Below are 25,814 nucleotides of genomic sequence, written 5' to 3' on the forward strand. Positions count from 1 at the left end.
TTCCCAGCATATATCTTTTTATTCAAAGAAAGCATAACATGTATTTGGAGTTACAATGATGGAATTCCTTCTCCACTCCTTTATATACTGTAGTTTGTACAATTGCTTGAAACAAACTCTTATGCCGTCCTCAGAGTCAGAATTATTTTAATTGCCTTTAAAAGATGATGCAGCTTTACAATTTTGAAAAACACACGTCACAAAAGGTATAAATCATAAAAGAGATTACTTTAAAAGTCAAGTCTTTGGACACCAAAACAGACATTAAACTAATCAATATATACAGTTACTGTAGCATGTACAAATAACCAGGTTAATATGCAGTACAAGGGCACATACTAGCTATTTTCAATTGACGTAATACAAACACTGTGGCCTACTATGATTAAACCATATTAGTATTAAAAATGTACAGTGTGGCTCATTGAGGCATTTGATCCCTTCGCAGTGGTAATGCCTTTATGTGTAATACATCAAGCTAAAAAGCATAAAAAAATACAACATTATTTAGAACCAGTGTTCATTTCAAGGATAAATAGTAAAATGTTAACTGTAACAGTCTTACAGTCCAGTGCATTCAGGAAATGTCAGAAGGCTTGATAAATATTTCTGAATGTGTGAATTTGATCGAAAAGTAAGAATAATGTGCTTAATTAAAATACTGATACTCCGAATCATTTTACTGTTTTTGTGCATGCATATAAATATATATAATCTGGCTACTTCTGATGTCTTAATCAGGCTTCTGTGTAGTTTCAACTTTACACTAAACTGCTGCTTTCTCAAATAACAGCAGACACAAGTGTCTGGGCTATGATTAGCTGTTGGTGAGGTGATGTCTCATGGATCACCTGTATTTGTCCATGACTTCTGGATTCCCTCTTCTCCCCCATTTCTATTCACACAGCAAATATTGTATAAAAAGACGAAGATGAAGACATGAAGACATTCATTTATATAGATGAAGTACTCCAAACACTCCACTGAAGTTTATCAATGAGTTACAAACAAACAAATCAGTTACAAAAAATGTGAACCTGACTGTCATAGTCAACTCATCACTGTATACGGTACAACAAAATGTTATCATGCCTTCTGAAGATGTCCCATGCATTGAACAATGATGACATTATCAGTCAGTATACAATAAACAGGTACTTGGAGGGATGCGTGGATGTCCATGCATTGCTTTCTGTAAAGCTAAAAATTACATACAGTTGCAAATTTGCATACAGTTATACAAACACGGTGCATGCATCTACAAGCTTGTAAAACAAATGTGGAATTGTTAAAAAGTGTTGAAATTTCCAGTTATAAAACATCGCTGCAGAATATACCATAGAAGTTAATTTGAAGTTCTGTTTGAGTTGAATTGTGTTAAACAAATAAATGAATTCTAGTTCATTTACCGAAAGATACTATTTCAAATACAAATGTGATAATCGCATTCAACTCAATGAATTAATTTTTTTAACATTTTTACTCAAGTCTGTGATCATTTATCTTCAAGGCATTCCACAGATTTTTTTCTTGGTTTGGCACGGCCAGTCAAGGACTCTAACAATCTACATCTGAAGCCCTTCCAGTGTTGAGTTGGCTGTAAGTTTCTGTTTGTTGTCCTGTTGGAACATTACTGCCCCAACCTAAGATCTCTGGCACTCTCAATCAAGTTCTTATTCAGTATTTGCCTGTATTTTGTGCCATACTTTCTTCTTTGTTTCTCTGCAACTCTCCCGTTCCCTGCTGCACGCCACCGCGTCACAACAACAACACATTGTCTAGCAGGGATGGTGTTATACGGGTAAAGAGCTGTGTATGCTGCATGTAGCGCTGTGCATTTTAGCATTATAATTTTATCAATTCATCTTATGCTTCTAGCTTGTAATTTGTTACGTGCCTTTGCTTTGCTTTTACATGCTTTATAGTTAATGCTGGTTGTGTACGATACGTTCTAAAAGCATGCAGATGGTGTGATATTTTTGTAGCAATTTCCTTAGTTTCCTTATGAATTTAAATTCATAGAGATTTGGTGCAATATATTCTTTTAAGAATATTATAAAGATTGTAGATGGATTGTAAAGAAATGTTAATATTTAATTATGAATAACTTTGAAGCTATGGAGTTTAGAAATAAAGAATGAAGAAACTTCTTAACAAATTGTCCAATTTTCTCCAACTTCACTCATGCCAGGTACCTGCTTTTAACAAGTTTACTCACTAAATTATTTATAAGTTAACGCTGTAAAATTAATCAAGAAAAAAAGCACTAAATCAGCTGCCAATGTAATGAGAAAAGGTGTTAAGTGCAGAGCGACAGTAGGCTAAGCATGCAGTGTGTTGTCTACATTGTGCTGAGCAATGTACTGTTCACAGTTAAACAATATATAACTTGTTTCTTTCATGGTCGTCTTGAAAATTTGACATTATTCTGTACTTTGTAAGAATTGAAACACTGATCATGTGTTTTCATTTTAGAACAAGACAAGAGCAAATAAATACTCAATGTGAGGTTTTGTTTTTATGGTTGCTACCAGACAAAACACCTGTCCTACAACCTTACATGACCTGTCATATTTACCGCTGTCTTCCCCAAAGACAAGGCAAATAAACTTTTGACTTTATGTGTGAATTAACCCATTTTGAATACTGGATGAACACAGGTTTTTTTTACTGTCAAAAAGTGAGGCATCTGTGTCTCAGGAGGTAGAGCGGGTTGTTCACTAATCAAAATGTTGGTGGTTAAATCCCTGGCTCCTCCATCTGCATGTCAAAGTGTCTTTGGGCAGTGACCCAAAGAGGCAGGAAATATAACTGGGAGGGAATTTTCTGCAAAAAATAGTTGTTGAGAAGCATGTGAGCCCGTAAGCGACAGTAATTATGTAAGTAATTATTACACAGTTGGATTTCCATATGAATAACTAGCGATTTCACTATTTAGTTTCCGTTTCTGCAGCACTAAAACTACTGTACATTTACACAGCAAAAAAATGTCTAATATTTTACACAAAGTATAAAGTTTATGTTTTACAGTTGCGATCCTTGACTACCATACTTACACTGATTGTAATTGTCATGGCATTTTTACACAAAATGGTGCCACACTTAAATGTCATGCCAGGACTTTAGGATTTGACCCATTTGATAGAAAACTTAATAAAAATTATGTTAAAGTGAAATTATGAGACTTCTTAAAACAAATGTGAGACCTACAGTTCTGATTTTAAGGCACTTAAGCACTTAAATGCCTCCCAAGCTGTATTTACCACTCTCAATTTCACAAGCAGGAACTTAGTAGGTGCCCCTGAAGGCAGCACTTAGACAAAAAGATTTTGGTAAGTTGATGGGAAATAAGTATTTGTTTCTTTCTGTTATCCAATCTTCATCTTTGGGCCATCTCTCGTTTTTTAGTTTTCATGAATACCTTGTCAAGTGTATTTATAATGCAGGTCACATGCAAATCTTGTGTCGTTAACCCTGCTACTTTAAGTTTATTTAATCAGGATTTACAGACTTACTGCATATGTAAAGTAGCATCTCTGCTCCAGCTGAAAACACAAACTCTGCACTCAGAAATAGCAGAGCTGTCAACAGGTGATGCCTTGCAGCGCTTTAGGTAAAAGCTTTTAATAGTTCTGAACAAACTATCTCAATTATGGCTAAAAGGAAAAAATTATTCCAGGACAGGGCTAGGAGCTATTACACTGAAGATGTAAGGAAACAGTACCTTTGTTAAAGTTTATGGAGGTCAGCAAAGTTGAGTCACTTTTTGATTTTAAAAGTCCTTCTACTCGTGAAACAAGATTGGTTTAGCCAAACCTGCCAGGATCTTTGGTACATGTACTGAGATTATTTCTCCAATCATCTCTGGAAAGCTGACCTTCGTGGGGAGTGACTGAGCCTGGACAAAAAGGTCAAATGTAAACTGATGGAGCTTTTTTACGGTCTGAAACAGAAGAAACACACAAATAAACGTCATTTGAATACAATTCTAGCAGAATCATGAAAATATAAGGTACATCCAACTTCCCTAAGACAGGTGACATGGCCAAATCTTTTATTATAGTTCACTAAAACCAAACTAAAAACTAAAACTTTGTTTTAACAAAAATTTTGTTGATTAAAATAAAAATAAAAACTAGCCTTTAGAAAGGAAAAGAAAACTAACTTAATTGTGTACTTATGAACTAACTAAAATGAAATAAAATATAGAGGAAATGTCTTTACTTTTACTCTCAATTTGGTTAAATTTGTCAACACAACAAGCATGAGGAGGCATTGCTGCATATGTTTATTGAGACAGGGATGTCTACATGACTGTGTTAGTGTGTTTGTATTGAAACACTTATTTTAAAATTCTTAAATATTGCCCCTGACAAACACCCCCCTCATTAAAAAATAAATAAATAAAACTAATAGCGAAACTAATATATATCTACATAAAACTAAATATTTTTAAATGATAATTGAAATTAAATAAATAAATAAACAAATAAAATTAAAATAAAAACTAATGAAAAACGTATAAACTATAATAACTCTGGATTGAAGAGCTCTGACTCATAGTAAACTCATCCATTAGGTTTTTTCTACCCTGCTGTTAGATTTTAAGGTATCAGATTTTGCTTGAATGCAGCAACTTTCCGTGGCCTATTAAAAAAAAACACAGTATCTCCTGTGATTTAATTGCACGCATTGCCAAGAACTGTTTTAAGCAAATTAGTAGAATTACAACTCTTGCACCCACATGTTCATATATCTTTCACATAGCTTTCACAATTCAGTCATAGCCATCATCATGTGTACATGCAACCACAGTTAACTTGAAATCATTACAAGCGGTGTATCTCACCATCTGGAGAGAGTCCAGGAGTCGGGTGAGTTGGTAGAACCTCTGAGAACAATTGGTGGTCATTCGATAGTTAATGAGGCGATCGAGTTCGTTGATGTAGGTGAGACGCAGTTCATCGAAGTACTTCTGACTCTTCAGTCCCTCAACTGGAACTAGTGAACACAGAGAAACAGTTTTGATCACATGCTTAGAAGTTAAATTTCTGACTTTGTTCTGTCTATTGCATGTCGGCTTTTGGGATAAAGTAATGCAGTTTGTTTTGACCTTTTGGTGCTCAGTATATGGGACAGTACTTACGAATGCTGAAGAGAAGCAAGGCCTTCATGCAGAGGAACTCTTCCTGAGTGATCTGCAGCAGCAGGAACTCATGTGAGAGATGTTTCATCCGTATGCAGTGCTCATACATGGTGGAAATGTGCATCCGATGTCTGCAGATGTAAAAAGGTCAGGGAGAGAAATGTGAAATAATGGAAATATTCAAATCCCCAGAGGTGAAGGACAAATTGCTTTACACCCTGGACATTTATTCTGTAATGGATAACTGCTGAAGAGGAAAGAACGTCAGAGGTTAGAGCCATATCTATTAATGGTGCAATAAGGACAGTGGGAGTGAATTATCTTTATAACAATACAGATTTCTGCTGTGTGATCTTTGACATCTGCAGCAAGATGTTAAAAACACACGTTTTTACACTATAATCTCTTTCTTTATAATTGGCTTTATAGTTCAGTAAAATGTTTTAGTCAATTATATTCTAATATTATAAGAAGTGATTGGATATTTCATGTTCATCATTCCGGAAACAATTTCCAGTTAATTCAACAAGCATGGGAAGAGAATAGTGGGAGAAAGTTTGCCATCTCTTCCAAAATGAAACGATTCTGCCTTTATTATGAATCAGGAAAAAGACAGTTTGACATACTGTGAAGATAAAGGTGAAATAAGGTATATTTAAGGAATTACATCAATATATTTTACCAACTGCAGAGCGCAGAAACGAGCTTGAATATAAAGAAAAAGATATGAAATAGAGCTGAATGTTCTCCATCTCACTGGAAATGGATGCCGAGTTTCAGATATGTGGTTATATAAATGTATAATGTACACAGTGTATGACCCATGTATACTATAATTGTTGCAAAGTTTTTGGATAAGCTCATATAAACAAAATATAGAAACTTGGATGTTGTTGCTGATATTGTTGTGAAATTGACACCCACCTCCAAACACCGATCACAATTACTGTATACTGAGCTGCTGCACTTGCCTTTATCGTGCCATTTAGCCGACAATATGTGACAACAATGTTCGGCAGATAGCTAACCTTTCTGGCTTGAAACTTCATCAAGTCAATGTGGAGACACTGGTGATTTGTAATGGGTCATAAAGCAGAACATCAACAGTCAGGTCAGTAGGACAACTGACACACCTACAACAAGCAAACTACAGACTTAATGTAAGTTTAATTAAAGGGTTAGTTCAATACTTTGGGAAATTATCTTTCTTGCACAGAATTGGATGAGAGATTCAGCTATCATGTCTGTCTGGTAATTGTACGACTAAAGCCAGCAGCCATGTAGCTTAGCTTAGTGTAAAGACTGGAAACAGGGGGAAACAACTAGCCTGGCTCTTTCCCAAGTTAACAAAATCCGCCAACTAACACTTTCAAAGCTTACTAATTATAACATAACATAAAACATGTGTAATCATCTTTATTTAATCTGTACAAAAAGTGTGAAATCAACGATTCATTGTTTTAGTGTAATGTGCCAGACAGACTATTTCTGGGCCAGGAGCAGTGTTTGTTTCCAGTCTTTATGCTAAGCTATGCTACCTGGCTACTGGCTTTAGCCATATATTTACCAGACAAACATGAGAGTTGTATCAATCTTCCTATAAGTTAATTCCCCAAAATGTTGAACTAATAATTTAATTAAGCTTACATCTTGTCTGTAGTTTGGCTGTTTCAGGTGTGTCAGCTGTCCTTCTGACCTGAAGTATAAATGATGACAAACTGTATTTTATAACCATGACAATCTGCTTCTGCATGCACACCAGTGCAACCATCGTATATACATTTTTATGAACTGTCTAATGAGATACAGTTTTCAGTAAATATCTATTCTTTCACATGGAAATCTTTCTTGCTATAAAAAAATGAGTAAACCAGATAACTGTATGGTTGATGTGATGGGGTTTTATGAAGGTGAAGTATATAAGTAGTCTACACCTTTTTTCAATCTTTAAATCACTCCTTATTTCAGTCTCCAATTACTACTGAAATACTACTACTCCAGACTGCGCCTGGTTTTTGCCTATTTAAAAGGACAGACTTGGCTGGCAGGAGACGGTAAGCAGCTAATTTAAAAGATGACAAGGAGCACTTCAGTCCATTAACACTTCATGCTAAAATTTCTTTCAAAAAACTGGAATTATTCACCTTTTTGACTTATATGGCTTCCACCAGCCCTAATTCAGTCCTCAAAATCTGTACTACTCATCTACCACACCTTGAAAAACCACTCAATAAATCAACTTCCATCGTGACATCAAAAACTAGTAAAGGTTGTGGAAAATCAGAGAGAAACACTAAAATCTCCCTGTAGTCATGTACTAATACTTTCAACTTTAATCTGTTGGGGATTCCCTGATGTTTTTTGGCTGTACTAAGCCCAGTGCTTACACATAGACAGCTAGAAAAAGGCAAACTGTGAATATAATATGCATTCAGAAGAACTTCAGAAAAGGGAAAGAAAACAACACACTAATGGACTTTCCTCATTTATTGAGTGACACAGTTTGGGTTTAGTGGACCAAACAGCATAGAGCTGTGAGTTTTGTTGTTCACTAACTTCTCTGACCAGATTTATCCTGCCAGTTCAAGATTGAGCCAGCTACCTTCCAGTTACAAGGCTACAACAAGGCTAACCCTCTGGTTATATTAATAAATATAAATTATTTTGAACCATTCAGACTTATTCACCTGTTCTTGTTCTAAGGACTTACATCCATCACGATAGACTTTTTTTACTTTTAATACATTTTGAGATCTATTACTGCACATTACAACTAAATGTGATATGCAACATGGACTGATGTTGCCCAAATTATGTTACCACATCATAGTCTTGGCCTATGCCAACTGATAATAATTACAGATGCATTATCTGAATCAACATGAAAATATATATACTAAATATAGTATAAATAAATAAATAATAAATATATACTAAACAGTATTTATCAGCACCAAACTTCAGTTAATCAGTAAATTGCTTAAATGTGATTCAAATTTAAAAACTCAATTTCTGTATGGGGGTATAACTAAAATAGTTTTGCTGTTCTACATAATACTTTTCTAAAAATATGTAGGAAAATACGATGTGTAAAATATCCTGCATGCTGTATATCATAACAAATAACACAAATAACCATTATAGATCAACTTACATTATTTACTTCCACAAATCTATGGCAGTAAATATTTGATGGAACTAAATAAGGCCATTAATATTTCTCCCTAACACTCAAACAGACCTCATCACTGTTGTTGTCTGTCATGAATAATATTCCGATCTAAATCAGCTTCACTCACCAGGGCCGTCAGAGTTTGAATGCTGAAAACGAATGTTCCTCATTTTAATCTCACAGTAACAAAAGAACACCTAGGGAAGAAATTGGATGGACATGGTCCCAAAAAGCCTGTAGCCATTCCTACTTCACATTTAAAAAATTCTAGAGATTTCTTTGTATTTGTGGAGGAGCAGGAAAGCAAATGAGAGAACGACGGAGAGAGAAAGAGATGAAGACAGAGAGAAACTGGTGGATGATCTCTATAGAGCACAGCGTGTTGGTCACCCCCTGATGACACTATTCTGCAGGACATAATTGAATCCAAGAATTCAGAGGTATACATACTCATTGAACACAAGATCTGGGGCAAAGTAGAGCATCCTGCCGTTGGCGTTCTTATAGGACCTCCATCCGAGGGCAAACACCATCACCCCCATCCATGAATGCTGAATGACAGTCATTTGGTCATCCACATGGAGATTTCTAAAACCTAAGGACAAAGATTCAGCATCATAAAATATGGCATGATACTGCAATATTGCAGTTCAATCATATTGAATCAGAACACTGCTGCCAGAGTGCTGAGAAGGACCAGAAGTTTTCATAATCATTTAAAGATGATTTTGCTTCTTTTAAAAACACTTCATGGTTTTACACTAAGACTCTCTATGTATGTATGAACCAGGACAACCCGTCAGCTCTTCTGGCACGAGTCTTTTAGCTGTTCCGAAGTACAGGACAAAAATGTTTGGTGAGGATCTGAGAGCACTGTTTATATCTTTAAACATAAACATAAAGCCCGCTATTTCAGCCTGGCTTTTGATTAGAATGTTTTATTGACATAATTTAAATCATAGATTGAAATTTACAATTGCACTTTTTCCATTTCTATTCTCACGTGCACAATTCTGCATGAGATTGTTTTACTGTCTTATTGTCACCAGCCTGTACGAATAGAGCCACATAAATCAAGTCCTCGTGTTGTCACAACTGCCTCAGCTGTTTTTATTTTTGTCCAATCTACGTCTCTGTCTTTCCTTTCAGCCAGATTCCCAAGGCCTCCACATTCCTATGAAGCTTTGCAGTTATTGCCATTATCTGACTTTCCATCAGATGCCCTCAGACTTTCCCACCTGTCCCAGTCACCTTACTCTGACATCCACCTGCTCAACTGTTTCCCAATCCCCAATTGCACCCCATAGAATTTATACCGGCCCCTTTTCTCCAGTCAGTGGACAGATCGTCAATGTTCATGCCTGGAATTTGGACTTGACTGTAAGCTGCAGCTTATATATTATCATTTTACCATTAAAATCATGACTGAATGTGAGTCCTGCCTCGCACACACCCACATGACGGCATGATCTGTTATGCACTCACCAGCCCTGCCTGCCATTTTCTTCAGATCAGTTTGGAGTGACTACATTTTCCTAAATTAAGAGCCAGGCTTCCTGGAGGGCCTCGCTGCCATCTGGAAGTGGGACCCTGAGTTTGCAGTGGCATTCTTGATCTGGAAGTTTTTATCAAGCACTACTCCTGAGCCCGTCTGCATCTTTCAATTTCTGCTCACAGACCCAATGCTTTTCATGGACCCTCATAGCGTCTCCCTGGAGCAGCCTAGCAGTTTACCAGCTAGCGCTTTGCTTGATTTCAAGTAGCCTTGGGCCTCTTAGCCTTTAGTATGCTTCCATGTTGGCTAGCCTCAAGATTGTTACCCCCCAGCCTGACTGGTTGTCTGCATTTGGGTCCTTTTCCTCGCTACCTTGCACACACACCTTGACACATGTACTATCCTGTCAGGCATGTGGGTTAGAGCACCTCCAACAGTTATTCATTTTTTATGTAAATTGTGACACTTTCTTCCACAATGAAAACTTCTAATGATGAGATAGCAACACAAGAGCTGTTATGGTAATTACAAAACAGACAGCTGTTACACATATATTATATTTTCAGATGTTATCCATTCAGTTTTTAGTCCAATTTAATTATGGGCAGAGAAGACCAGAGAATAACTGAATGGTTTCTCTATTTTCAGGGAATAATCAAGCAATACTGCCAGCCATAGTCCCTCTGGTTAGATTTTCCTGTTTTATGAGCAAAATCATACTTCTTCTCATTTTATGTTTTTCCTTTCTGACAAAAGTCAAAGGCCACAGATGTTGGCGTTAGATTTAAAGCAGCTAAATAAAAAACATGAGAGCTAGTTCACTGCATTTTGTTACAGGTTTTATAGTCAGTTATCATCCAAGGACACATTTCCTGATGCCAGTATTTAATCAGAATGGATCAAATAGCAATACTTATATTTGAAGGGAGTCACTCATAGTGACAAATGCACAGACAAGTATCACCTAACTCTGCAGCTCTTTGTCACCAAGTTAGCCAAATCAACTTAAATGATAATATGTCAGTGTTGTCCTTACAGCTTTTTTCTGCTTCCCCTAAGTGGCCAAAAAAGTGACTGAAAATCACTTACTGAAGGGATGTAGCATTTGTTGTCTCTTGACCAAAAAAAAATGAAAACATAACTCTCTGTGATTAATTAAAAGTCACCAACAAAAACTTCAGTTAGTGTCCTACCTGGCAATCCTTTTGCCCATTTGACCACTTTGACCAGTTGTCTCTCTCCCAACTCGTTGAGGCTGGTGAGCAGGGTGTCAGCTGAGTCCGGTTGGCCGTAGTCGTGTCCTGCATTGACCACCTCAGGCTCAATGGACTCCAGGATGTTGAGGAAGACCAGTTGGGAGTTGAAGTTCAGGCCTGATTTAGGAGAGATATTCTGGATAACCTCTACAGGTTCCTGAACAGGATGATCCTCTTCAAGGTTTTTCTGTTGTCCAATCTTCTTTAGTTTGCGTGCTACATACAAAAGCGAGAAAATAAGAATCAGCATAATTTATAAAAAAGTTACAACTTAAGTTATACCAATACGTGTGTCAATGCTTTTTTTGCCACACACTCATTTAACAATTAAGCCTGGTTTTCAGTCTCTAACTCTATTGCACACGGAATTGCACATTATACAAAAGAGAACAAAGAACTAAAAGTCAGATGTTTAATCCCATCACTTCAGCTTTGACAGATCTGATTGATTTAGACTGACTGCCATTGCTCTAAAGTCTGGAGCCATGATTGATTTTCTGCCTTTGATTTTAAGATCTCTTACTGCTAAATTGGACCCATTACAGCTAAATGTGGTATGGAGAATGAACAGACAGAGTGATGATACCAGAAGGTTTCCTTTTCAAAAAATGATCACAATCATAGATACTAGTACAAAACTGTTGATTGAAAATCGATGAATGAAATCCTCTCAGGTCATCATTCCTAAATAAAAGAACCTGTACAGTTAACTGTCTTTTAAACATTACAGGAAACACGTGCAACCAAAACAACAGTGCTGCGAATTAATGTAATTCTACTTTCTAAATCATCTGTTAGAAATGTCTTATACTGAAACTTTGGGTATTAAGTAGCCTTTAAAGGGAAATATAAATTTTACCCAACAATACTCAGATGGGTCTACTAATAGCTTTAAAGATATTGAATCATATTCCATTTGAAAGAAATCTCTCTGAACAGATGAGCCTCATCTGGCGGAAAGGCCTGTGGTCATCATGTGTGAGAGCTTGCTGGTGATGAAGATGTAAATTTTTTTTTCCCCCTGTTATTACATTTTTTTCCTAAAAAGGCTTTGCTGAAAATGGATCCTTGGACCCCTGACTGAATCATTTGCATTACATTTGTGTTTCCATATGCACTACAAAGGATTTGGAAACAACAAAACTAAAAAAAAAAGTAAATACTGTATGTTGAAAAAAAAAAACCCTGCTCCCCCATCAATGCCACGACAAAGCTACAATTTCTTTACTTACAAATGCTGAAACTCCTGAGGCAGCTGCTCCATATGACAACCTGCACTTACAAACTAAATTGGAGCAGGTCTTTGATTTGGTGGAGTAGACTGCCATGTACAGTAAGTACAATCAGAATGGAATAATTATATTCTGCTAAACAGCTGCCAAATAAATTTGGTTCTTTAACAATCAGGTTTAAGATCACCAACCATTCACTGCACTCAATAACTGACTGTTTTATTTCCACAAGTACAAGAGCTGCAAACAGTTGAGCTTGAGTTCAGCCTGTTATTTCAGAATGACAGCTGTGTTGGACAGTAAATGACAGACAAATACAAATGTCCACTATGTGCTCAGTGCATTGAAGGCCAAACAATTATGTTGTTCAGTTACAGAGGGGTACGAAACAAGGTCTTTAAAATAGTAATCTAATTCATTTGACAATAAATGTTTTAGTTATAAGAAGTTTTAAAAAAACAATAAGAGGCGACATATTATTTCTTTAATCCAATGTTGACCATAAAAACTAACTGTTAATTGTTATGCATTTGCCTTTTGCAGCTTCTGTGTAGAGAATGTCTCATTAAAACCGCAGCCTGGCTTTTCAGTTCAGTTGGATAAATATTGAATTGCCAGTTATAGACACGACTTAAGTCTCTCTCAAAAGTAGCAGGGTTGAAAGCAAATTATATAAGTAGGATAACTTGCAAGTCGCACACTTCCATTTCTGATCCAATAACAAACATTAGAAATAAAAATGGTTAATTAAAAATTCTTCCCTGGGATTCTGAATTGTGACACAGGCAGCCATCTGATCTTTTCAGAGTACAGTGTAAACAGGTTGGGTTGAGCTAACCTTAAGATAACCATGCTTGCCTTGAGCTGAAGCCAATATAAACAGGAGGTCGACATCAAAACGATGAATTCAAGCATGGCCTTTGTTACACTCACATATTGCAGTTGGTATGATACATTGTTGACTGACCTCAACAATTGTTGAGAATAAACCACTGACTTATCCATTACAAGCCCGTTTTTACTCAAATCAAGTTGTTACAAAGTTTTGTGCTCAAAGACGTTTTTGTCCACTTCCTTAATACCTGTCTTATCACCATTATAATTATGACCTTTATTGTAACTATTATTTTAATCAGTTTAGCAATTTCTCCTGCTCTTGAAATGCCTTTTGTATTGTGCGCCTTTACAGATCTCACTTTAGATCTCACTTTAGTTCAGCTCAACAATGTAAGTTGTGTTTCTGGAAGGGTATGAGGGAGAGAGTCTGACACAAAGAGAAAGAAGCGGGAGAAGGCTGATAAAACCTTCCACTGGCGCTTAAAAATGTCTTGTCCTCATACTCTAGTTGTCCCGTTGTCAAGTCAACTTGTCAGTAACAATCCAGATAATTTGAAGTTTTCCAGAAAACATATTTTTTTATAATTGTGAAATAGCAAATTTACACAAGCTGTAATGATTGATGTACTACATTGGGTAGAACTTCCCATTAGATTCTGAAGTACAACTTTGACACTATTTCTTTAAATACCCCAATATTACCGTGTGTCTAGGGCTATTACTCTACCCCACTCTTTTTCATCAAAATACTCTTTCACTTTATTTTACCTCATTATTACTACATAATTGAAAAGATTTCACACTAAAATTGTTCCATTAAAACTGATTGTTTTATTTATCCTGACTGATTATTAATAGCATCATTACACTGAAGCTGAAAAGATAACTACATATTTGAAATTGTTGATTAACAGAAAATGTATTGGCAACTATTTTGATGTTTTGGTCATTTTGTTAATGTTTTATATCATTTATCTCAACTTGTTGTGTTTGTGCTTTGGGCTGTTGTTCATACAAAATAAGACATTTGAAGATGTCTCCTTGGAGTCTTTCTCCACCTTCTATAGACTATACATGATTATTTACCAATACATTATCAGTATATAGTACGTTGTTACTAACTCTGTGATACCATAGCATTACCCCATTTTAATCTTGTTATGAATGAGCTGTAAAGTGAAAGAGTTTCATGGGGACCTTAGCAGTGACTCAGGGGTGGATCTAGAGGGGTGGGAAAAAAATGCCTGGCCACTTCAGTTTTGTGACAAATGCTGTCAAATTTAACATGTTAATTTAATTCAAAAACAATGTTAAAAAATGGAAATTAATTGAATTATTACTAACTAAGTGATAGGCTAGATAAGTTCAATGAAAAAGAATGAAAAAAGAATGTATTTGGAAAAATGTCTGAAGATTTGGAAATAAAACAGTTTATTAAATTATAATGCCACCTTTAGATATTTCTATTCAATGCTTTACAAATGTGGCACAATAATGTAATGACTTTTGGCTAAAATAGCTTCGTTTGGGGGCAAATATTGATATATGTGATTGTTTACGATTAAACCAGTATATATTTCTGCCACCTTAAAGTTTCCATGCCACCCTCGTGCCACCCCATGAATGTTTATTGCCTCTGCATTGACCCACTATTACTTTGCATGTAGAGCAGATGTTAGTTTCAATTAGCTGGGAAAAGAGGGAGAAGAAGAACTGGGAGAAGACCTCGGGGCAAATAAGGACACGCAGTTTAAAGCTCAACTGGTTTAAGAACTCATTGGGATCCTCCAGTAGGAGTCAGAGGGGCAATCTAGGGAAAAGAACCATCGGGTTGCTTTGTTGAGGACTGCAGGATTAACTGAACAATTAAGTTATATACTAATGCCCAAGCAACAATCTGAAAGCCCTGCCCTAGTGAAAGCAAGTTGTGGCATAACATTAACCCTTTTCTGATAAAGCCAAAACCAAAAACTATCCACTGAACTGTGGCAAAGTTGAAGATCTGTGGTCATTCATTCTAGGGATTTCATCATGTCATGAAACACATGGAAGTTTTTATTGGACTTTATTATTTGTAACTCAAAGAGGACAATCTACAAATATCTCACTATCCACAGAGAGATTTTGTATGAGAGGCATGAATAGCAGCAATAGATGCTGACAACTGTAAACGTGCATGGCCAGAGTTAATGTTAGATAGCTAAATCAACAGGATTTAGGCGGTCAGAATGAAGCGTTAGATAACATTACTCCGTGTTGCCGAGGTTGCAGAGTTTTAGACCAGGACATTAAGCGTAAGGCTTGGATGCTTCAACCAGTAACTGGTGTGCTTCTGCTACATTATTATGGCAATGATACAACCTGTGGATTTTCTCCGAGATATCACTGACCCTCTCATCCCTTTCTTTCTTCCTGTCTCCTCAGCAGGACCTTGGCCTCATCTGTGCCATCCCACATGTTACCATCACTGGACTCCAACCCTCCATCAACACTTCATTATACTGCTGCTGTTCTCTTCTCTGATTTTCAAACTTTTCTTTAAAAGTATATAATTTATTAGACTGTTTTACAGTGTGTTCATGGTCAATAAACTTTGTGACTATAGTAGAAATATATTTTTTTGGGGGGAAAAAGTAATACATTTAAACTGGCAATGGAATGAGGTCAGGACAGTCCTGCATCACTGCACTGGCTTTTTTCCACTAAGAAGTTGGACGACAAGGGAAACTTGTGTAAATTATTAAAAAAGTTGAACTCTAGTGTAATCTTAGCTGAAGTGGTTTTTGTGTAACACACAATTTGTTCTGGAAGCTTCATGAAAAAAAAGTGTCCAGCTCCAAGGAAATCAGGGGTAAGGTGTAATGAGCCAAAGTGCAGATGTGCAGTGAACTTCCTTCAGGATTCAGCAAAATAAGACTGCTGTCATGGTTTGTCAACAGTAACCTCCCTGCTCAGTTTCTATTCGGGGATGTAATTAATATAGGAAAAACATGGAATTCAAATTATTATAATAACTATGAAGTTCAGTCTTGAACAGATGCCAAACTCAACATACGCAGGATTCTTTGCTTCTTTTCCAAACTACAAGGAGGGAAACAAATAACAGATCTTAATGATATGATCTAATGAGACAAAGTTTATAATTTAATTTATATAACTGCCAATACTTTTGCAATTTTGTAATAAATTCATCAGAATCCAATTAGCCAAACTAGAATTCCCCTTTTCTTCCAGTATTTTATGACCTGGCTTTAAAGTATTTTGAGTAAAAAACCTTGGGGATAATACAACCGAATGTATAATGTACAATTTTTCTGCCTCCACTTCAACAAATGATTGTCATAAATTTTCCTGTGAAATGCCATGAGTGAATTATATGTCTAGGATGAGAACATAAGTGAAAGGGGGCTCTTTTTAGCCACAAATAGAAAAGGTGTGCCTTTTTACTTACAATCACAGCATTAGATCGCATTTTCCCTCTATGGGTTTGTCAGTGACTGGTGGCAAAATTGCCAGCATGTCTGCTGCTTTAATTCACATGTCTCATGTCAGCTTTGTGCTTCCAGTACAATTTTCACCGTTAACAGAATGAGAAAATGGAAGAGAGTGAAAATTGAACACAGGACTAAAATTAGTCCACTACACGTCAATCTTTACAGCCTAATATGACGAACAAGTCTGGGTGACAGTAAGGAGAAGTGAATGGAATAGGTCTAAATTGCATGGCAGCTCAGTCAGGGGCTTGATTATCAGTAACATCCCCTATTGTGATGATGCTGCAATTGAAGAGAGCCAGCTAAGATGTGCAGTGTAGAGAGAATAAAGTACTTGGTCTTGGGAAACCATTAATAGTTTCACTTTTAGGACTTCACTTTCTCAGTAGTGTGCTTTGTTCATACAGTATGTAATGCACACTTTTTATCAGTCCATACTGCACAAATGTACATATTTTAAATGCATATTCACATTGCACATATCCTGGGACTGCAGTGAAGTTCAACTGATGATAACAGGTACGACCGGTAAAACAGTCAGTGGTTAGTAATGTTATAATAAACCACAGCAATTAAATAAAAATCACAATAATAGTTGCTGTTTAAAAGCAGATTTTAGTACATTCATTCAGCCTACCTCCGAGAGTCATTCCGGCTTCAAAACACTTCCTCAGCCGACAGGACGGGCAATTCTTTCTTCTTAGCTTATCAATAGTGCAGTCATTTTTGCTTGCACACAGGTATTTCTGTTTGCCTACATGGACAGAGAAACCAGAGGTTACTTGTAGTCATTAACCTGTTGAATGATCAAAAATATAAAAACCTAAATGTACAGAATCTGTAAATATCACTCTGATTGCAATAAAAGGCAACAGGTTTAGCTGCCGAACAGGTGTTGATGTATGAGGCACAAAACTCAGGATCCTCTGTGATTTACCTTCTGCAGCTCTTTTGAAGAAAACCTTGCAGCTGCCGCAGGTGAGCGCACCGTAATGACAGCCGGAGGCCTCGTCTGAGCAGATAAGACACATCCTCTGTGGTGGAAAGAAGAACTCCATGGGGAACATGTGCTCTCTGCCAGCTTCAAACCTGCAGTCAAACATATGAAACAGGACTTATACAAACCATGCACAGCTACAGAACACGCATGTATGATAAAAACAAGGTACTAATCTTCTGTTGATGACATTTGATTGTTTCCCACTTTGGTGTTATATCTTTAATGTATTTATAATTTATTTTTATCGTTGATGTTTGATTATTTTTATATATCAACTGGGCCATGGCACACAATATTCATTGTTTTGGTATTTCACTATTTTCATTCTATGTGACTTTATTATCTTATAAAACCAATAGCGTATTTGGGACAAATAAAGCCTAACCTCGAACTCATTTCCATAATTGCTTTTTACTTTAAATAGTCAAAACTGTAACCGCAAAGCAGTTACTGTTCATTCCCCAGAACCGTGCCAAGGCCTCTCAGTGAGTGATTTAAGGAGGGCGGAGAGTGTGATGACTGAGAACGGTGTGGGAAACCGTGGCCAAGGGGGCATGATGGGCGCCCGCCTCAGCCTTGAACACTAAGAGATTGGAAAAGGCTCAGACATAACGTTGGCTCAGTGACGTGCAACTTAGATATCAAGGTTCAGTGTAAAAGAGACAAAGATGAAGCTTAACTGGAGACCCTCCAGTCTTTCCTTATTAATTTAAGGCAACAAAAGGCATTAAGGACAAGAGAACTCAGATAAATAGAGAAACTAAAATCAAAATATATCTAAACAATATTATAAAAAAACAGAGACTAGACTATTTCAGACTGACTTAATTTGTAACACTAATACACTATGAAACCTGTAATTATCACAGATAATCATAAAGTAGTGTGAGATCAGAGATTAGGGCTGTGAATGTAATGAGACAAGAAGAAGTGAGGTGATAATTAGCGACACAGAATTCTCATGTGGTCTGTGATCCATCAATAAATGTAAAAAAATACGCATGTCAAGATCAGTATGCCAACGCTGTGGGCACAAATCAACAAAGGCACCGGTTAATAATCCCCAATGCAACAGACACAAAATACACTTTGGATCAGTTACATTTGCACATAGAACATGTTAAGAGGTAGGTTCACTTTTTTTCTTTAAACTCAGACCAGACTCTCTATTATCCATAATTGTGCGTATCGAACAATTTTTAAAAAATATCTTTCTGTTTCTCACTCGGCTTAAATACAGTGTAATGGGTCCATTTTCTGACACAAACCACAATTCATCAAAGTTCACAGGATTGTTGGATTGTTAAGTTTGCTAATTTGGTGATCTTTTTTATAGTATAAAAAAGGGCATGGTATTATCTTTCAATTTGATAGAAAACGGCAAAAGGTGAAAATAAATGTATAAGTGTTCTGTAATTAAGCTTTAAATCAGCCAGGATAAGGCCCATTGTTATTAGTTTAATTCCAGGTTGCATAGTACCAGGAAACAGTTTGTCAACCGTGGCATTTATGTGCGGAGAATGGAGGAGCAAACAGTCCTGTGACCTTGAAGTTTCTGGATTTACAAGCATTCAGGGATAAAAGATCCTGGTCTAATTTCAACAGTAGGGATTTACAGACGGAGAGTGTCTGACTATGTAGAAGTTTTATTTAACCCTTTATTACACCTTTTAATGCCATATATCATGGTCTGTAAGGGCTTAGAGAAGATATAGAAGATATGGCTTGTGTGTTTTTTTTAAACTGACTTAAACACTGATTATTCTATCATCTTTTAAATGATGAGATTAGAATAAACTTTGGTATAGTGGCTGATTTGTTTAAATAATTTTGCCATAAATTATTATCATATTCACATTTACTCACAGCCTCACAGTGAGTCCAGATCTGAGACAGACAAGGTCCACTTCTGTCTTTGCTGAAAGCCCCTGTGTAATTCTTAAAATCTAGTTGTATTTTTTGACATTCTGCTTTATTAACAGGACAGCAGAGAGGGACGGGAAGAGAAAGGAGATGACACGCAGCAAACGGTCTCGAGCCGAATGTGAACCTGGGCCCCTGCAGTAAAGATTCTGCCTGGTGAGCAAGCGGGGAACCCTAAACTGAGTTGGGGATTAAAGATAAATACCTATTCACTTCTGTGACAGTTCATGTCGCCAAGGCACTAACATAAAAAAACGCTTTAGTTTAGCAATTCCAGAAAATGGCATATACGTCTAATCATGGTGTCTTTACATTGCTGCAAAGTGCCTTAAAAGAGGAGCGTATAACAAATATAAAGATAGAAAAAAAATGTAAATGTTCTCTAAGCATGATAGTCCTAATGTGGCCCAGAGTTTAACTACAGCTGTGCAGGTTCACTGCCACACCAAAATGTATAAAACACATTAATGTTTTGTCCGACCACTCTGTAGTGAACTTGCCTCTATTTTTACTGATTTTTAACTGCTCCCTTGCATAGCAGATGGTCTCAGCATGTTTTAATTCAGCTGTGATCGTGCCTGTGCCTGACGAACCCAACCCAAGCCAAGACAACTTAAGACAACTGAAAATATGTGGTATTTCCAGGGATGGTATGGTGAAGTTTTATAGAGCAGCAGTGGAGAGCATCCTCCCTTATGCTATAAATGTGTGGTTTAGCATCATGTCAGCGGAGGACAGGTAACAAAGTGATGCATACTACAGCCAGAGTTATAAGACTAGATTACAAAAACAGGCCCTTAAAGTTATAAAGGACACCTCTCAGCCAGCTAATGAAACTTTTTAATCTCCTTCCATCTCAAAAAAGACTAAGACGCATTCAGACCAGAACACACAGGTTCCAGAATAGCACATATCCTGAAGCTGTCCGCCTCCTTAACAGCCCAAACATAGCTCTGCAGGCCACTCACCGGGATAAATAATTGGGCCATAGGGCAAATGTTTTTAAAGCTCTTGAAGCACAAAAGTGGCCCAAAGTGGGGCCAGTGGGCCAAAGTTAACCTGCTATAAAGATTGATTTAGCCCACTGGATGTAAAAAAATAAATAAATAATAATAACTAAACATTAATTTAAAAATATATAATATGAATAACTCTTTTTTAAGGTAAAATGCTCTGTAAATAAGTGGAATCCCTAAATATGAATTATTTTTCATACTCTGATCTACTTAAACTTTTTATTTTAATTGTCACTGCCGCAGAACGTCAGTCAATTAAGGGAATTAGGATCCTAGTGCCATTTTGCATCTTAATAATAGAATAAAATAGATGTTTACCTTTTGGCCGTGACCCACTATTAAGTTTCAGTTTTGGCCGTCCAAGGGAAAAAGTTTGGGCACGCCTGATCTAGTGAGTTTTTTCATGTTGCTGCTAGTTTTCCTACAGGAGTTTTATCTAACCTGTTCCTGTGTGCTGGATTTTATTTTACCCATTTGTTTTATGCTTTTATGATTATTGTGTGGTGGAATTCTTGTCTCTGTTTTATATATTGGTTAATGTATCGTGTGCTTGATTAGTAAGTGACTTTTTGTCTTTTTTGTGTTCTGTTTTTGTTGTTGACAAATACTAATCAAACATGTTGATATAAAGTATTATAAAGATATCGTCATTATATACAATGTTATATTTACACTGGGTGAAACGGCAACATAATCACCTACTGCACTGTATTTTTTCTGCAAATAATACTGAGGTACAGAATTCTTGTACTTAATGCTTAATTCAGCAGCAGAAACAGGAGGCAATGCAACAGGTGCTCATTCATTATAGAAGAGATATTTATCAATTTGGTCCAAGTCCAGCAGAGGTCAGCCTGTTGCAAACGAGCAACAGATCACGGCAGCTATAGCCAAGGCGAGTGTGTTTACAGTAGACTAAATGGTTAATTTATTTGGACTTTCTTATCATCTGTCTATTTTAAAAAAATACAAGAACAACTGAGCAACAACAACCAAACTCTGATTGGGCCACTAACAGAGGAATTTCAAAATGTAATATGTTAATAGGTCCTTAAAGTCTCCCTGTCCTTGTAGTAGCATAATGCTGCCACCATCATACATCGCGGTAGTAGACAAGTCTTTCTGGAAAGCTTTGCTCAGTAAAATTCAAATCTGGAGCATGGTCACATTAAAGCTCTGCTCTGGGTTTCATTCAGCAACATTGTCCAGATAATTTAATAAACCTGCCTCTTGGAACAAGCCGTGGGACTTGAGGTGATAAGCCAGACGAGAGCATACCATAAAAGCCCCCATGAAACCGGTTTGAGCTTTGGCTGGGGACCTGTTATATAGATCAGCCGTCTCTCTTTCTTTCCCCGTGTTTCCTGTCGCCTACAGTCAAAATAGGCTATTCAATAAAGGTAAATTACCATAAAATTAAAATAAAAGCAGTATGTACTTTTGCCATTAGGCAAAGTATGTTTAGGGCTTCATGTCTTCTTGAGCAGATGAAGTTAGATCACAGCTCAGTAGGTCGGGCAGACCCCACTGCTATGCCTCCATGTCTTTCTCTGCAGAGATGGGATTAAGAGAGGCTTCTTGTTTGGGATTTCGAAGCTGGTTTCACTGTCCTCACATATAAGAACATCACTGTTTGCTGCTCCCTATATTCCTGGCTTAGATGTTTCTGGTTTGGAAATCCACCGTAATAAACAGTAAAATACAATTGTACAGGGTCTCAGTGTACTGAGGTCTAATAGCCAGTGTCACTGTTGGAGAAAGGGCACGATGACGTCAACTGCATGTACACATGGTAACTTGTGGCTGTCGGTCAACCATGCAAATGTAATTTTAAGTTAAAAATTCCTTAAGTATTATTTAAGAACACAACAACAAAGCGTGTGAAACCTTTGGAAACATTCGTTAACTAATGTATAAAATTGTGACAGAGCTATTAACACTCACCTCCACTTAAAAAAAGAAAAATAGAAGCCAGTTTGCTGGGTGTATTCTGTAGTCACATCTGACCTTTTTATAAAATCAATCCAACAAATTCAGAGATGATATTCTCTTACAAGAGATACATATTTTTTATATTTTTTCATTTTGTGCATTCAGAAATAGTTGTTTCAGAACAGAATCACACTTTCTCCATTCATGTTCACGTGGATGTTATGAGCTGGTGAATCAGACAACACAGTAAAAAACATTATTTTTTAATGTTTGATGAAGGAGGGAAACTAATTAAATATGTTCTTGAACAGAACTTTATGGATTTGATGTTTAACAAATCTTACAGATATTATTACTTTATCCTATTTTCACAGTGTTGACATTAATAAAGAATATCTTTATTATGTATGTCTTTAGAATTACTATTCATGTTTATGTATTTTAACAAGGGCTGTTTGCACCCTCTTATAATCTGAAGGAATTTAATTTAAATGTAGTAATATTTTAAACAGAGAAACGTAAAATCAGCTTGCGTCTTGCACATGTATTTTAAAACTCAAGGATGTGCACCAGATAAATATATTTCCAAATCTAAATAAAATGTCTAATTTGATGAGCTTAAGTTTCCCAATGCATTTACTGAAAAATTAACTGAAAAAACCAAGTGTTGAATAAACGCATTTGTTGTCTTTAAAATAACCATCAAGACCTTAAACTGTGAGGAATAACTACAAAATCATTATATTTTGATAAAAGGCTGCGTTTTGTTGCTGTTACTGGCCGGCAGGTGGTCAATCTACACTTGACCAGAAACATTTAATTTATGTGGGAGTAACTGCACAGAATGTCAACACTCATGCCTGGGATCAGATTAAGGTCAGACTCTGGTCATTTGAGATTTTTTTTTTTTGTCAGAGCAAACTCAAACTTTTCTGCTCCCAAAACATTATTTCAACTTATTATTATTATTATTATTATTATTATTATAGCTTACCTGGTGTCATTGTAGGCGACATCGAGCCATTCGCCGACTTCAGTCTTCATGTAGTTGGAGTTGGGATAGGGCGGCCTCAGCATCCCGCCAGGGTACCACTGCTCAGGACGCACCACGCTCCGTTCATATGGGTTACATATGAACGCGGTGCTGGCTCCTGTGCTGTGCGCGTTCATGCACTGCTGCCTCGAACCCCAAAACTGAGAGTTGTACTTCTCATCAAAGGTGTAATTAGTACCCCACGAAGCCGCCAAACATTCGGGGTCTTCAGATTTGATTTTAACGCTGTATTGTTCTGGGTAACCAGCGAACTTGTTCTCCATGGCTTCCCCGAAGTCTCTCGCTTCGTTGGGGGGCTTGTAGACTCGGCACGGCCTCTCTGTGGCCGCCTGGCCGAAGTGTGCCAAGTTGCCTGGCGCGGATTGGGCATAAGGGCAAGAGGCAGCGCGCGTTGATGTGTCCAGATGATCTAACTCTTGTAAAGTTATGTCATCAGCCTTGCACATTGTGAAGTTTTGCTCATCCACAGAGGTCCGAGTGGAGGTGAGGTGATGCAGACGCGCAGCAGTCTCTGAAGTCTTGAACATTTCCACCAGTTGCTTCTGGCAGTGCAGGGGCCGGTCATCTCGGTCGGGGCACTTGTAGTCGGTGACAGCAGCCTGGGCTCCGGGACGGTTCAGGGGCACGGCTCCGACTCCGAACAAATACTCTCCTCTTATGTGGTCATTTGCAGCACACGAGTGGAGAGTCCCAGCATCCACGTCGCTCGTGTCACTGCACTCCATGGCCAGTCCCAGAGACACGGACACAGCTTTGCAGAGCTCCCTGGCTGTTTCTGATATTGTGGCGCAGGCTGAAAAGGAGCGGCTGTCGCCCACACGGCAGTCAGCGTTTAACAACTCCTCCTGAGGGGCAGCAGCTGTTTGACAGCAGTGTTTTTCCATGTCACAGGCCAGTGGATTCGTGTGTCCGGATCCGTAAGTGTTTGGGTCTGCATGGTCGGACTCTTTCAGCCTGTCGGCACCGTTTCCCGTTGAGATTTTGGTGAAATAGACCGGACTTTCTTCAGGGTTTTGCGCCATGCTGAGAGCGCTCACGGCGTCGCCTGTCTTTATTTTCGCACCCACTGGCCAAAGTTTGTTGCAAGATAACTGTCGGTTAGTTTGGCTCATTTCCCAGAAAGTGTTTACTTGGCCACGAGACTGGAACTTTGCACGATGCAAGTGTCTGCAGGTCCCAGGGATTGTTACTGCTCAACCCCACTCTAACGTTGTGGAAAACGTTTTGGTAAAGGTCCTAGGAGAGCTGCAAGAGTCACAAACTCCTCCTAAATCAGAGTCAGAGGCGCTCAAGTTCGGTCTGACTGAAGGTGAATTCCGGAAAGGACTTTTGTATCTGGCAAACATCGACACTTTCCCCCAATGAAATAAAGGCAGGGCGATCAATTATTAATGATTCAAATTTGTCTTTTGACAGAGATGTAAATTGACGTTTATTATTAACGTGCCAAGTCTGCAGGAGCACAAACCAAACTTCCTCAATTATGCAATACTGTGCTTTGTGTCTCCAGTTGTTTTATAGCAAAGTTAGTGTGTGTGTGTGTGTGTGTGTGTGTGTGTGTAGTAGTAGTAGTAGTAGTAGTAGTATTTTTACGGACTCTCGCTCGACTTGCTTTATGGGAGCACAGCCTATTTACTTTTTCAGCCCATGCACTTCAGACACTGATGTTTGTTCCTACCGGATAAATTGAGAAACTACTGCCGATGTTAATCATTTTCCAATTTTCCAGAGGTGTTTTCACGGTGCTCCAAAGTACACAATTTAAAAGCAAGTGGTCAGTAATTGAGATAATTCAGATGTTACTTATATCTGATGTCTGTCATCACCAACACAGCCATAGACTCATTATCAGCAGGCCCACACTGCCAGTTTGGATTAATGGGTCAAAAAGACATCTTTTTAATTTACTGTGATTCAACAGAGTAAGCTGAGATTAAATTTCAAACAGACATTTATCTGCCCACCTGTCACCTTACATGTGAGTTACCAGCATGCTTTTGTGATCCATGGTCCAATATGAAACTTACACTATTGTGATGTGGAAACTTGAAACCTCTGCACATAAACTGAGAACGGAGATCTTGTGTCATGAACAATATTTGCACACTTGATTCAGGTTTTTAAATAAGAAGAATGAGTAGATGTAACCTAATTTAAGAAGATAATTGAACTTTCTGTGGAACAAAAGCATCTCAGGCACTATATCTTAAATCACCTGCCAAGTATTTTTTGAAAGTGCTTGCCCTTTTCCAAAGTC

At 37.4% G+C, this 25,814-nt stretch overlaps 1 protein-coding gene across 1 annotated transcript; it reads right to left on the bottom strand.

The window, feature by feature from the left end:
• LOC118331365 (androgen receptor-like) lies at window positions 1-24,669 on the bottom strand. The gene is made up of 8 exons (XM_035666240.1): window positions 23,498-24,669; window positions 17,570-17,721; window positions 17,270-17,386; window positions 11,007-11,285; window positions 8,769-8,913; window positions 5,147-5,277; window positions 4,850-5,001; window positions 1-3,943 (listed from the first exon to the last, which is right to left on the bottom strand). The coding sequence occupies exons 1-8, from the start codon at window positions 24,667-24,669 to the stop codon at window positions 3,785-3,787; spliced, it is 2,307 nt and encodes a 768-aa protein (XP_035522133.1). The 3' UTR covers window positions 1-3,784.
• Between the last annotated feature and the right edge of the window lie 1,145 nt (window positions 24,670-25,814).

Source organism: Morone saxatilis, unplaced genomic scaffold, assembly GCF_004916995.1.
Source record: "Morone saxatilis isolate NCDOM2014 unplaced genomic scaffold, NCSU_SB_2.0 Contig20, whole genome shotgun sequence".
NCBI classification, from domain to species: Eukaryota; Metazoa; Chordata; class Actinopteri; family Moronidae; genus Morone; species Morone saxatilis.